Here is a 14,619-nt window from a genome sequence, read left to right as displayed (position 1 = left end):
AGTGTTTTGATCCTTATCATTTTTTATCCTTTCAAAATCCAACACGCATGTCCTCCTTTCATGGCTTCCGTAAGTTCCAAGATAACTGCTTCTAACTTATTTTTTTCGCTTCTTCCTTTATGTTCTCAACTTCTGGATGGTTTGATCACTTGTCTTTCCATTTCTGATGATCTTCTCTACGACTATTTTCCAACCAAAACTTAGTCAAAATTTTCCAAAACCATTACCAAAACAAAGGACAGAGCAGGCCTTGACTAGAATCCATTGACTCGTCCTTGAGTCAATCTTCTATCAGTGCATCTGATTCTACTTATGGTTGTGTTTCTTCTTCTATTGTATTTCTTTCCTATTTTGTTGGTTCACCTTCAAATGAAGGACCCAACTGAGGTACCATTTGTAGTGGCCCAACTTTGAAGGTAGCATAAGCATCCATTACAGTTTTCGAGGTATCTAGAATAGCAATAACCTAGGAAATAAACTGGGTGTACCATTCAGCATGGACAAGATTTAATCACAGTTTGCCACTAAGCATAAACTTTGGAATTAATTTGGCACAATTGTATAAAGTGTCTCTAACAAGGTGGACGAAGATCCCGCAACATAGTTTTAGTTACAAGATTCATGAATACTTCAGGATTTAAAGCAGGAAAGAAGAAAGGGTTGGCCAAATAATTATCAACCAAAGAAGATTTTTCATATTTACCTAAGGTATCTTCCATGGGTTCAATAGAAGGATTTAAAAAACCAGGTGAAACTACAGGCTCAGAAAAATAAGCCACAGTAGGAGATTGGAGACTTTAAACAATATAGATAGGGGGACGAAATTGATTTTGGTAATTAGGGGGACTCTATGCAGAAGCCATGGAAGATACTTGGAATGGACACATAGACACAATGAAAATTATTACGATTTCATGCAACCTATATAGAAAACTTCAATAAGATGCATAATGATTAGGCATAATGATTAGATTGTTAGTTAATAAATAAGGTAACTTACCAAAATCAATTTGAATCCAGATAATAATGATGACTAGGATGTGAACACCGGAATGATGATGTTTACATAAAAGACTCAAAAATAGAATCATCATTATGAAAAAGTAGTGGCCAATGATTAAAAGTGGTTTAGTGGGAAATCAAATCAGTCAGGAAAAGTATTATAGGAAATATTAGCATAATGGCTTAAAAGACCTTTATTAATGATTACAGACTAAAAGAAAGGACACCTGAAAAGTGCTCCCATGACCACAATCAGTTGCATCAGGTCACAAATATAACATACTAATGGGGCTGACACAACTATACTGATAGACTAAATATCTCAACAAATTGAAAAATTAACTGACTAACACAATTGACTCGGTCCTAGACCTAATTAATGCATCCTTTCAAAGAGAAAGAATTACTAAAAAATTGTATCATCCATAGTTGAGCTTTAGGCATGCGTCATTCACCAACTAGGAAAAATAACTCCATCAATCTGAGAAATATGTATAGCTTCTGAATCCCTTTAACTCCACAACAAAGAAAGGACCCAACCATTTCATATGGGGATGCTTCAGATATTTATTGTCATAGAGAAATACTCGATATCCAATAGAAAAAGATGTATTCTTGATATGTCGATCATGCCAAGCCTTTTGTCATTCTTTCTCAACAATTTGATGGAAATCTACTAAAAAACACTCTTCATCCAACTCCCATAGTTCTTGTAATAGTTTCCAAATAGATTCATCATCTGACATCTTAGTAGTTGCATAATAAAAATATTTGGAACAAAAAACTTAGTTGGAACTACAACTTCTTGGTCGTACATTAGCTTAAATGGAGTGTATTTATGTAGCAATTTTCATTCATACAGTAAGCCCATAAAGTAGTTGGAACTCGTTCATCCCAATCTTCAATGTTTTCATAGCAGACTTTAGTAAGCCCTTTCTCCCAAATTTTATTAAAGGTTTCAATTATTCCATTCTCCTATGGACGATATGGACTTCTCTTATGACATTGAATCATGAAGTTTCGTAGCAGTGTGTCGATAGTCTCATTAGTGAAATGTGTACCTTAATCACTTGTAAGATTCTTCGGACACCCAAATCTAGTGATAATATTTTCAAAGATAAACCATGTAGTAGTGTTAGCAGTACAATCCTTAATAGTCACAACTTTAGCACAACACGTTAAATAATCGATGGTGATGATAATATAATGAGCATGAGAATGTCATACAAGGGGGTTGATGGGCCCCACAAAATCAATATCCCACTTTTTGAAGGCTTTAAGAGCTCGAACTAGACGCAATGGAAGCTCATCATGTTGAGAGGTTCAACCTACTCATTGAAAATCATCACACTTATTAGCATATTTTGTTGCATCCTTAAACAGATTAGGCCACCAAATTCCATCTTGCAACACATTTCTCATAGTCGTGTTTCCTCCCACATGACCTCCTGTGACACCAAAAAGACATTCCCACAAAACATATTCTTTCACATGATCTAAAACACATTTGTACAAAATGTGATCAAGCCCCATTTTGTATAGTTGGTCCGCAATAAGTTGATAAAATGTAGCATGCACCAACATATGCCTTTTTTGAGTTGTAGTATAGTCAATAGGGCACTTTCCAATTGCTAAAAGCATTGTTATATCCTCTAAATAGTCAGGTATTACTTCAATCTGGAACAAATCTGCATTAGGAAACCAATCATCAACTGAACCTCCCACTTCACCAGACTCCATCTGAGAAACATGATCAGGTCCCACACTAGATCAACCCATTTTTACAATAACCTCAATCTTAAATTCTTGAAATAACAAAATCCATGTGCATATCCTTCCCTTTAAAAAGGGATTATTAACCAAATATTTCAAAGCAGAATAGTTAGCAAAGAATCTAAAAGGGCCCCCAAGAAGATAGTGCTTGAATTTTTGAAGAAAATACACCATAGTGAGAGCCTCCCTCTCAGTAATCGTGTAATGTTTTTCAATAGTTGAGAGTTTTCTACTAGCAAAGTAAATGCGATTATCCAAGTTATATTCTCTTGGATGTGCCAAGATAGCACCCGAGGAAATCCCATATGCGTCTATACGAACATGGAATTCCTTATTCCAATCTGGATACACAAAAATTGGAGCACTCGTGAGCTTTTCCTTTAATTTATCAAATGCAGTATCACATTCGGTCATTCATACAAAATTCTATGATTTCTTCAATAGCCTCTCCAATGGTGCAGTGATCAAAGCATAGTTGCAGATAAATCGGCAATAATAGATTGTATGCCCCAAAGTCAACCACAATTGTTTAACATTGGTTGGTGGTGGCATGTTCAAAATAATTGCAACTTTAGCAAGATCCACACAAACTCCTTATTTATAACAAGGTGGCCAAGTAATGTACCGAAAGGAACAACAAAAATAAATTTCTTTAGATTGAAATAAATTTTCAACCACTGAAAGTGGTCGAGCATTGCCCACAATAAGCTAGAATTTTTTTTAGAAGGATATATCCCTTCCAACCATACATATATACTTCCAGGAATTTATGAATATAATCTCTAAAAGAAACAATAACAATCCTTGAAAATATAGTTGGATCATCCTTGAGACCAAATGGTATAACAAGGTAGGCATATGAACACCATTTGGTGGTAAATGTAGCCTTTCGCTTATCTTCTTCTGCAATATGCACTTGATGATACCCAGAAAATCCATTAGTGAGAGAATATGCTTCATTACCAGTAATATTGTCCAGTACCTCATCAATGAAAGGAGTAGGAAATGGATCATGGACATAAGAATTACTAAGACTACTGTAATCTACACAAACACTGATGTGTTAATTTGGAAGCTTAGTGACAAATTCCAATCATTGGACTCGATTCCTCATTCCGAGAGGACCAAAATTAACCTTTGAATCACTAGATTTGGATAAGGGAAAGTGTATTTTTGAAGTAAAACCCACATTGGCACATTTGTTTAAGTCGACCTAGAGGGAAAATTTTCCACCCTCCAATTCCTACAAATACAAGTCAAGTGAGCCTCATTTGGACATCATCATCAAGCATTTTCTTCTTCTCTCTTCTTTATTTTGGTTCGCACAAGTTTGAAGTTGGTTTGGAGATATTGGTTTGTATATGTCTAAAATTGCAGGGTCTAAAACTTGCATGTGTGTATTAGGGTTTTGGTTTGTAGCTGCACGGTTGTCACAAGAATTTTTTGGTTGTAGACGCACGCATACAAGCCTATTCATGTGACTGAAACGCTTCAGCATCACGCATGAAACTTTCTGTATGCAGTTGATACTTAGGGTTTCTGGTGACAGTTGACCATAGATATGAATAGTTGACTATGGGATTGAATGTTACTTTGATCATAATTATTGCTAGGATCATATCTTGTATATTGTTTGGTTAATTTTGATGGATAGTTTTATATTGGCTCATTGTATTCTCTGCTAAACCTTTTATGACAATATAATAGAAGAAAATTTTGAAAGGATTTTCCCCCTTGTGGGGTTTTTCCCTGGTCATTCACCAATTCAATGTCTCTTTTTGATGTGTTGATTGTCTCCTATTGTTGTTGCATTTATTGTTCTATCTTAAATTATTGTTGATGATTATAAATATTAATTATTATTGAAAGATTACTAATTGAATGATTGAATTGGGCTAAAGTAATTGAAACAACATAGAACAGTGGTATAATTAACATGGTATCAGAGCTAAGGTGAAGGAAAATCCCAAAGGAGACTACAGTTTAAGCAATCATCTTTGGAAAACTAGAAGGAGCCTATCTAATAACATCAAAATGTCTACCTCTTACTTCAAGGAAAATGAGAAGCTAGGTGACTCATCTAACTTTGTTGCGTGGAAGATCAGGTTGGAAATTATAGCTGATGAAAATGATGTATGGGAATACATAAAAGGAAAAGTACATGAGCCTCCAGAGAATGCTTCTTTTGCTGCCAAGAACAAGTACAAGAAATGTGAGTTAAAAGCAAAGAAAATTATAGTTGATGGTTTACAAGATCACTTACTTGCATATTTTGGAAATTTGAAAAAGTATAAGGGTATGTATGATAAGCTAGATGGCATGTGTGAAGTCAACAATTTTAATGAAATTGTCTCTTTGAAATATAAACTCAAAGATATGAAGATGAATAAAGGAGAAAGTGTACAATCCTACATCATGAGGATATCTCATCTTAGAGATCAATTACAGAGAAATGGGGAAATTGTGCCTGATACCGAATTGGTTGTGGTAACCTTAAAGGTCTCCCTCCTATTTGGGAAACCTTCATTACCACTATAATCAATGACAATTTTTTCCCATCATTTGATGAGCTCATTGGAAAACTCACCCAAGAAGAATCTAGGATGATTTCAAGAAGGAGAATTCAAAAACATGGAGAAGAAGAGCCCACTACATTTGTTACTTAAGACAAGAATAAAAAGGGAATAGGAATACCATATGGTTCAAATAGGCCCTCTCCTAAGTCAAAGGATTCTAATAAAAGATCAAGGGATATTGAATGTTACAATTTTCGCAAGAATAGTCATTATGCTCGAGACTGTCTGAGAAATATAGATGCTCCAAGATCTAATCAAAGCTACAACAACAATAGGTACAATGATAGAAGAATAAATGATGATGGAAGGAGTGATGATAGAATAAGAAGTGATGATAGAAGAAGTCAGGATGTTAGAAGAGGGAGATACGATCGAAGAAGAAGAGATACTTTGGATGATCGTGAAGAAAGTCCTCATCCTCAAAACAGGTCAAGGAACTCTAGGTATGAAAGTAACATAGCTAATAGTAAATATGAATACATTATTATTTCATCCCTTTCTAGTTCGTCTCCCCCATATTTGTATAATAGTTGTCTAGTAGATAGTGGGGATTATAGACACCTCTCCAGGTATAAGTAAGTCCTCTCAAATCTAGTTGAGAGGAGACGAGTTTAAATATTATTCTTGGGGACAAAATTTCACATCCAATGAAGGGAATTGGCACTGTTAAATTTTATTTGGAATATGGAGAATTTGTTATTCTTCATGAATTGATGTATGTTCCAAATCTAAAGAAGATCCTGATATCTATTTTTTTATTGGAAGACAAAGGAATGAGAATGGCCTTCATCAATGGAGAGGTCCTCTCTTGGCCAAAGGAATCCTGGATGAGAAATGTATTTACATTGGGATCTAGAGTTGAATGGCTATCGATTCAATGGAAAACCTCTTCTAGCAATGGTCCATGACAATAACCATTAGAGATATGGCACCAAAATCAAGAGAAGTTCAGGGGACCACTCCCCTCTAGCAAGATCAAGATTGATGATAATACCAAACAGAATGAAGTGATTATGAGAGAATATGTTTGGAAGGATGTTATGGCTGAATAATTGATTATGAAAAAAGATGTATGGGATGTTGTTTCGAGACCTAAATGAAACCTTGATGCATGGCTATACAAGATAAAGTGTAATGCCCCACTTAAATCTTATCCTACAAATTTTGTTAATGTGTACATTATCTGAAAATATTGAGAAATTTTGGTCTAATATAAAATTCATGATTTCCATTATTCAAATTCCCCACTTACCTTCTCAAATTGAATATTAGGTAGGATATGGTCTCCTTCCAATATTTCAAAATATATGTATTCATCTCACATTCCCCAATGTACCCTCACATTTACTTGGGAGAAGACATAGTCCTCTCCATCTCACTATCAATATATATATATTCATTTCACATTACCAATGTACCCTCACATTTACTTGGGAGAATACATAGTCCTCTCCATCTCATTATCAATATATAATTCATTTCACATTACCCAATGTACCCTCACATTTACTTGGGAGAAGACATAGTCCTCTCCATCTCATTGTCAATATATATATTCATTTCACATTACTCAATGTACCCTCACATTTACTAAGGAGAAGACATGGTCCTCTCCATGTAATTACATCTCACATTCCCCTTTGTACCCTCACATTTACTTAGGAGAAGACATAGTCCTCTCCATTTAACTATTAATATATATATATTCACCTCAGATTCCCAAATGTACTTTTCAGATTTACTTGGGAGAAGACATGGTCCTTTCCCATTAAATTCCCAATTTTATATTCATGTCACATTTCCAAATGTACTCCCAGCTTACTTAGGAGAAGAGAAGTCAACTGTAAGGATAGATGAGAAGTTAATGACATTAATGAGAGGTGGTTGAGATGGAGAAGGGAAGGAGGGTATAAAAAAGGAAGGGGGAAGGAAGAAAATGGGAGGTTGGGGTCTTGCTTATGATTGTGGGGGTTGGTTGTGATTGTTTAGGCTTGTTGTGTTTTTTGGAGACCTTAGGAACCTGTGGAGGTTTCTTAGGTTGTTGAGAGGAGGGAAGTATTGTTATCTTGGTTTGGATCTTTCATTTGGACACACACACTACATCTGGTTGGACTTGGGCTCGGAGGGCTAGGGAACCTGTGGAGGTTTCCTGGGCTAGGGATTATTTCCTAGTTGGCTAGGAGGTAAATCCAGTTGGGTATGTAAAGAGGAGAGTTCAGCAAGAGCAATAGGACAGAGGTATCTCCTTCAGCCACCGGTACAGGTATTCCTCCATTGACTACTCTTGTAAAAGTAATTATGAAATATTCACCTTAATTTATGTTGATTATAATGTAAATGTTAAAATTTTATTTGTTTAAAAGTTGTGTAAGTAGGTAAGTTAAAGCCTCTTATCACATTTAATTTCAGAAGAAATTAGATCTATTAACAGACCCTAGGGAGGTCTCTTACATATGGTATTAGAGCCTTGGTTCAAAATCTGGACCCAAGGCCCTCTAAACCTACAATTTATACTTTCAACAAGTCTCCACAGCTCATTTCTGGTCATGAATGCCCTGAGAATCAAACATGGGCTAGTCGTAGTGGATTCCACCTGCCTATAGCTAAAGCAGCCCATATGAGAAAGCCCATTTTGTATGCATATAATTTAGTACTTAGCTAGTGGTGAAAATCCTACATGTTTTCAAAAACTAACTCCCTTCATTTCACTCACATTGAAAACAATAAGCATAATTTAGTAACTCTTCACTGAAAGTATCTCAGCGGTCATAAGATATCCAAGCTTCCCTAAATATCCAACTAAAATTCCAATGGCATTACCATCTTTCGGTATCAGCCAAACCAACAATTTGTCCCATCATTTTCTAGCCCTGTCTTGTGCAGCTTGAGACATCTTTATCAAAATCAGGTATAAATATCCGTCTCTTGCTTTCATTATATTGAATATCAAAAAATATTTAACAATAGGCTTAATCAAAAGAGTTGCACCTCAGACCTTACAGGGCCAAGGTCATTCCTTGTCCTCTCCTTTTAGATTTTTGGGCTTTCTGCTATCGCACCTCTAGCGGGTTTCCTACTGCATACATCGCAGATTTGGCATTTCAATTCGCATCAAAGAAGTCGATCTGATGAGTCCATGACCTCAGAAAGTTCCATTAATATCTTATCTTCTACCTCTGGATGCTTGCTCAAAAGCCAGAAGAACCAGCAAAGTGCTCCAAGATAAAGCCTAGAAGCAAAGATTATGCCCAGGAATAAGTTCTGCAACGAGTTATCAGAACTAAAACGCCCTTCCTCTCCCTCAAGTTTGGTTAATCTGGAAAAAATATCAGTACCCACTTCGTTTTCTGCAGTGCTGTTATTAGAGAGCTCACTCCTTCTAGACTTCACCCATCATATTTCTTAAAAACACATACTGATTGCAATTTTCAACTCTAGGGATCTGAACAACTGCACCTTCTTGTCTTCTGCTTTGACTCTGCTCACTTATCTGCTCAAGCTGTTCATCTTGATACGGTAATTTTGTGTCTATGGTTGTCCTTTCCCAGTAGGCTCAGAACTTTCAGCAGCTTCTTGCTCAAGCAAAGTTACCACCTCTTTGATAAATATTCTAAGAAAGATCTGAGAGCTTATCTGCCGGAAGAACCATCTCCTGACTTATGTTCTGTACCTTTCCCCATAACTGTCGCATATCTGAAGTAAAAAGCTCTGGTGAGTTTCCATAAGTTCCAGCATTCATCCTCAAATCAAGAAGATGAAAATCAAACACCTCATGCATCCTTGGCCCAGCAAAGTTCCCGTGGATCAAGTTACAAAGTACCGCAAAAAAAAAAAAAATCTGATGAAATAGTTTTGAGAAAGGCATCAGAACAGCATTCAGTCATCACATTGGAAGAAATCACCGTTTAACTCCCAGACTCCTTCATAGAAGTGTCTTTCTCTATCTTAGTGATCTCCAGAATAATCTTGTTTTTTTTTCACAAAAGAAGGTCTTTCAGCCTTCCCATAACTTGTCTTTTCACCACCATACATTGCAAAGCATTGATGAAACAACTTCCTTCATGGGAAAAATTCCACTGTTTGCAACCGCTATAAGAGGTGGAGCCTGAGAGACTGCATCTCTAGGCCCAGATGGTTTCATATTTTCTATAATTTCTCTTATCAGTATCATAGACTTCACCACAGGTGAGATCCCCATTATCTCATGTCCCTCCAATAACATAGAACTTACCATCCATGTAGCATCCAGAGCAGAGTTTTCTCTTCTTATTCATATTAGGCAGTCGTTCCCATCTTTGATTAGTAGGATCGTACCTCTGCATATTTTAAAAGATCTCCTTTTGCACTGATTCCTCCAACCACAAAGGCAAGATCGCCACAGCTCGCAGACGCTTAGAGACATGTAGGAGTGAGCATAGATGGTCCTTTGTACCATTCGTTGGCTACAAGATCATACCTCCAGATCACAAGCCCTTCAATCTCTCATCTTAAGACAAGGAGGTGAGTACCAGCACAAAGACATTCCTTGTCACTTGCAGCAAAACATGTATCAGATGGCAGATTTGGGAGTCTTCTCCATTTCCCTGAAAGGGGATCAAATGCACACCACTCATACTGGCCACTTGCAAGCATGTAAACCCATTGCTCAGCTATTTTCTCTTTTCTCTTGATCTTATATAACTCTTCACTCTTAGCCAAGGCAAAGTATCTTGTGTTTATAGAGAAAAGTTTCCCGTACTCTGCTCTCGATGTATGAGCAAGACAAAGAAGAGCAAGTTCGTCATTGAGCCCAGGCAAATATGAGTAATCTGCATCCTGAGATTGATCGTTTGTGCCTCCAGCCTGAGATCGATCATTTGTGCCTCCAACCTGAGAATGATCATTCATGCCACTAACTTTACCATCGTTTTGAGGGCCACAATTTTCCACAGACTCCTGGATCCCTGTAACCGGATCAACTGCCATGCTGGTTTATTTGTCAGTAGTGTAGGCCATACTACCATCGTTAATCTCCAATTTCTCCTTAATATTCCCATTCTCATGAACACAATTTAGTCTATTCCGTGACTTTTCCGCGAAGATCCACAAACTTTTTTTTCTGTTGATATGGTATCAGCTATCTTACCTTTAAACCGTGTAGATCGACTATTAGCTCGGTTCTCGGATTTGGCCACCCCATTCCTGTGCCTCAAATTATATCTCCCTTGGTTCCTTCTATTGGGCAAGTGCGAATCGGAAAAGCCATTTTCCTGCGAGTGTCATAGTTTATGTTTCACTTCCTGATCTTGGCATTCCATGGCGGTTGAGAGAAATTTTCCAAACCTCTCTACCATGGCCAAGAACAAAACACTCTCAAAAGTGCCCAACCAACCCCACCTCCGGATCTGGAAGTGTACTAAAAAAGACAGAGACCAGAGCATGGGTTATAAGCCAAAATAATAAATCAAGCCATTTGTACTCATGCAAGTAAGGAATAAGAGGCCTTGCTAGGGCGGGAGCACAGAAATGACCAAAAACCCCATCATCGATCCAAGTGCGCAAAGCCAAAAAAATATATAATAAATAAATTATAATTAAAAGGAATTATTTTTAGACGTTGGGTCAGGACTTTAAGCAATCAGTTAGCGTGCATCTTCTGTAAGTTCTGTTGGCGTGCAGCGATTTTGGCAAACACTTTGCGCGCATCCTCCAAACTCCCATATTTTGAATACATATCAACCATAGCATTTTCTATGATCACATCAAAACCACACCTAGCTATAATTATATCTTCATGAATCTCCATTTCCCTCTTCCAGAGCCTCCAATTTTGCACAGGCTGAAATTGTGCCCGCAAAAGTGAACTTGTTGGGTTGAATTCTTGATCGTTGCATTTGACGAAACAGCGCCAAACCCCTAGAGCATTCCCATTCTTGGCATTTGCCGCAAAATATGTATTTATAGTGAAATAACATATTGACACTAAAAGAAGAGGAGTCACCATGTGTCGCCTTCCTAGTGACTCTATTTGATATAATTCATGATAGCTGGTAATTGTTAGAAAATGTAACAAAGATAGAGATATTTCAGATTTTTTTTTCATTATAAAAAAAATGAAAAATATGGAGTATAATATTATTTAATTTAAAAATAAATAAACTTAAAATAAACAATTAATTGGATTGATATTTAAGTGATTTATTAGTTAGATGCAATAATATATAGTTAAAGGATATTATGGATATTTAGTGAAGAAATATATTTTATTTATTCATCTCAAACAATTTAGATATAGTATCACTATATGTTCACATTTAAATGGAAAATATTAATGATATTTGATATTATTATTTTATATAGATATATATATAATTGCTTATGTCTATCTTTTGGGAATACACAAATGGAATGCTGATATTATATAATTTGAAATTAGTGTTGTATAAATTGAAATAAAATAATAAATACATCAATTTATATAGTATTGATTGTTTTGATGTAAAATGTAAGTTATTTATTAAAGAAAGGTACTATGTATTAAAAAAAAAAAAGAGTAAGAATAATTTATACAAGTTGGATATATATATAAATAAAGGGGGGAGTGTATGCTCAAAGAGCCAAAGAACTATAATCAAAGGATTGTCCAATTAAAAACTCAACAACTATTGGAGTTGGTTTCCCAACTTGGTTTCAAAGGTAAATATTGTGTTCATTGTGCCTTGAATGGTTTTGATACTTCTATGTCTAAGAAAGAAATATGTGTTTGAGAGTTTTTCCTTATATGTAAACTACTACTTGAAATAGGATTAATGGTTTATTGGTGAGTACACAAGAATGGTTCAAAATTTCATTTTATATGAGTATTTTGAAAGCCACCAAGAGCGAACTAATATTTGAGTATATTAAACCAACTCATTAAAATAAAAATGTGTAGGTTGTATAAGAAATCACACATGAGAGGATTTAATCGATCCTTGGGAATCTTCTCAGTACTAATAATGCTTGTTTACAAGCATAGTAAACGAAAAACTTATGACTATCATGTATGTGAGTCAGCTAAGAGGGACAAGTCCTAGGATGGATTAATAAGTCTTAGATATCGTGCAGATTTTGAACAAATCAAAATGGTGAGGACGTGAAGGAATCAAGGGCCTGGAGAGTCTTCACAAGGACCTCCTTCAAATAACCCATTACCTTCACTAGAATTGACTCTCATCCTGCGTTCCCTAGAAGCAATTAATGAAACCTTAAGAGGGCGCCAAACAAATGAAATGGAAGGGGAACACCCTTCATCAGGGTTAGGGAACCCCAAGGGATCTAGAGACTATGATAGAAGACCTCCAGTTGAGGACATTACTAGGGAGCTCCAGAAGATTAAGCTCCCAGAGTTTGCAGGAGGTCGTGCCAGTGAGCGTGCAGAAGCCTGGTTAGAGGGGATGGGAAGGTGTTTTGCACTAAGGGATTACAATTCCAATTCCAAAGCCAAAATAGCAATATTCCAACTCAGAGATAGTGCTCTGAATTGGTGGGGTAACTTGGAGCGTCAACTACACCTCACTCCAGACAAAGTTACTTGGGAATTATTTGACGAGAGGTTCAAGAAGAAGTACCTACCAGCGTATTATGAAGAACAGCAGGTAGGAGCCTTCCATGCCCTGATACAGGGAGGTCGTACTGTAGAAGAATATGAAATTCAATTTATGGAATTGATCAAGTATGTCTCTTACATGGATACTGACCAGTGCCAAGTGGATCATTTTATGTATGGATTGAGACCTAAGATTAGGGAAATGGTGCATATGTGGAAACCATCCTTAGTTGCAGAAGCTTTAGAACAGGCTCGTTATGTCGAAGAACACCTAGACTTAAAGGGTGAAGGCAGAGCCATCTTTCCATGTCAAACAGGGTTTATGGGGAAGGCCCCTCGTACCTTCCCAATGGGAGGAAGTCAGAGGCCCCAACCATATGGAAACAGGGTTATACCTAGAACTCCGATAGTAGGGATTTCAATGGTTTCTAGTGCAGCGTCACCCACAACTTCAAGGGCGCGTACAAATCAAAGTCATATGCGAGGAGCAGCAAGTAGGGGCGGGGGTTCCAAGAGAAGAAACTCTTTCCAAAGAACTCCACAACATTCGGTTCAAGGTCCACCACGCATCACTTGTTGGGGATGCGGAGGACCTCATTACCAACAGGACTGCCCTGAGTTTCGATCCAGTAACAACAGAAGAGAGGGAAAAGAACCAATGGGGAGAGCAGGTAGCCACCACCGAATCTATGCAGCAGTTGATAATCAGCAAGTTGATCACCAGTCTGCTGTGGTGGAAACCTCAGGTATGATAAACAAAGTAAAATTTAAAATTTTGTTTGACTCTGGTGCTACATATAGTTTCATTTCACCAGTTGCATTAGAAAAATGTGGGTTGGCAGCCTATGAGCATGATGACTTTAAACAAGTTGAGATGGCTTCTAGAATAAAACAAGTAGTAGGGCCTAGTGTTGACCAATGTCAGGTAAACCTCGGGGTGTGTATGACTAAGTTGAAGGCATACGTCACATAATTGGGAACGTATGATGTAATTGTTGGAATGGACTAGCTAGAAGCTCATCGAGCTTTGGTAGACTATTTCAAGAAGAAGGTGATCTGTTTAGATGATGAAGGTAGGCCAATTGAGATTTGTGGAATCACGAGGGGACTGTCCCTACGATTCATATCCATGATGAAGGTAAAACATTGTCTCAGACAAGGTTGCAAACTGTATTTGGTCAAGACTGTAAGTGACCAGAAGGGACCTTCCCTGGATTAACATCCAATTTTAGCAGAATTCAAGGATGTTTTTCTGGAGGAATTGCCTGGATTACCTCCTATAAGAGAGATTGATTTCACCATTGGTCTGAAACCAGGTGCAGAACCAATATCTAAGACACCCTATAGGATGACAACTCCAGAGCTTTGTGAGTTACAGATGCAATTAAAGGAACTCTTAGACTTGGGATTGATCAGACCTAGTATTTCCCCTTGGGGTGCACCAGTAATTTTCGTCAAGAAGAAGGATGGTTCCTTGCGACTATGCATAGATTATAGAGACTTAAACAGAGCCACGATAAAGAATAGGTACCCAATACCTCGAATAGATGACTTATTTGATCAAATGAAGGGGGCAACGGTCTTCTCAAAGATCGATCTACGATCTGGGTACCACTAATTGAGGATAAAGGAGGAAGACATCTCAAAAACTGCATTTCGAACTCGGTTTGGGCACTATGAGTTCGTAGTTGTTACATTCAG

General features: G+C 37.1%; 1 protein-coding gene across 1 annotated transcript; it reads right to left on the bottom strand.

The window, feature by feature from the left end:
• Positions 1 to 9,534: 9,534 nt before the first annotated feature.
• Positions 9,535 to 10,747, bottom strand: LOC149170402 (F-box/kelch-repeat protein At3g27150-like). The gene has a single exon (XM_089427297.1). It carries the CDS (start codon positions 10,314 to 10,316, stop codon positions 9,834 to 9,836), a length of 483 nt encoding a protein of 160 aa, XP_089283423.1. The 5' UTR covers positions 10,317 to 10,747; the 3' UTR covers positions 9,535 to 9,833.
• Between the last annotated feature and the right edge of the window lie 3,872 nt (positions 10,748 to 14,619).

The sequence above is a fragment of the Pinus tabuliformis genome, chromosome 4_2, assembly GCF_031772625.1.
Source record: "Pinus tabuliformis cultivar Carrire ecotype Pingquan chromosome 4_2, CPIR1, whole genome shotgun sequence".
NCBI lineage: Eukaryota > Viridiplantae > Streptophyta > Pinopsida > Pinales > Pinaceae > Pinus > Pinus tabuliformis.
The sequence above is the reverse complement of the archived record's forward strand: the minus strand, read 5'-3'. Positions and strand labels throughout refer to the sequence as shown.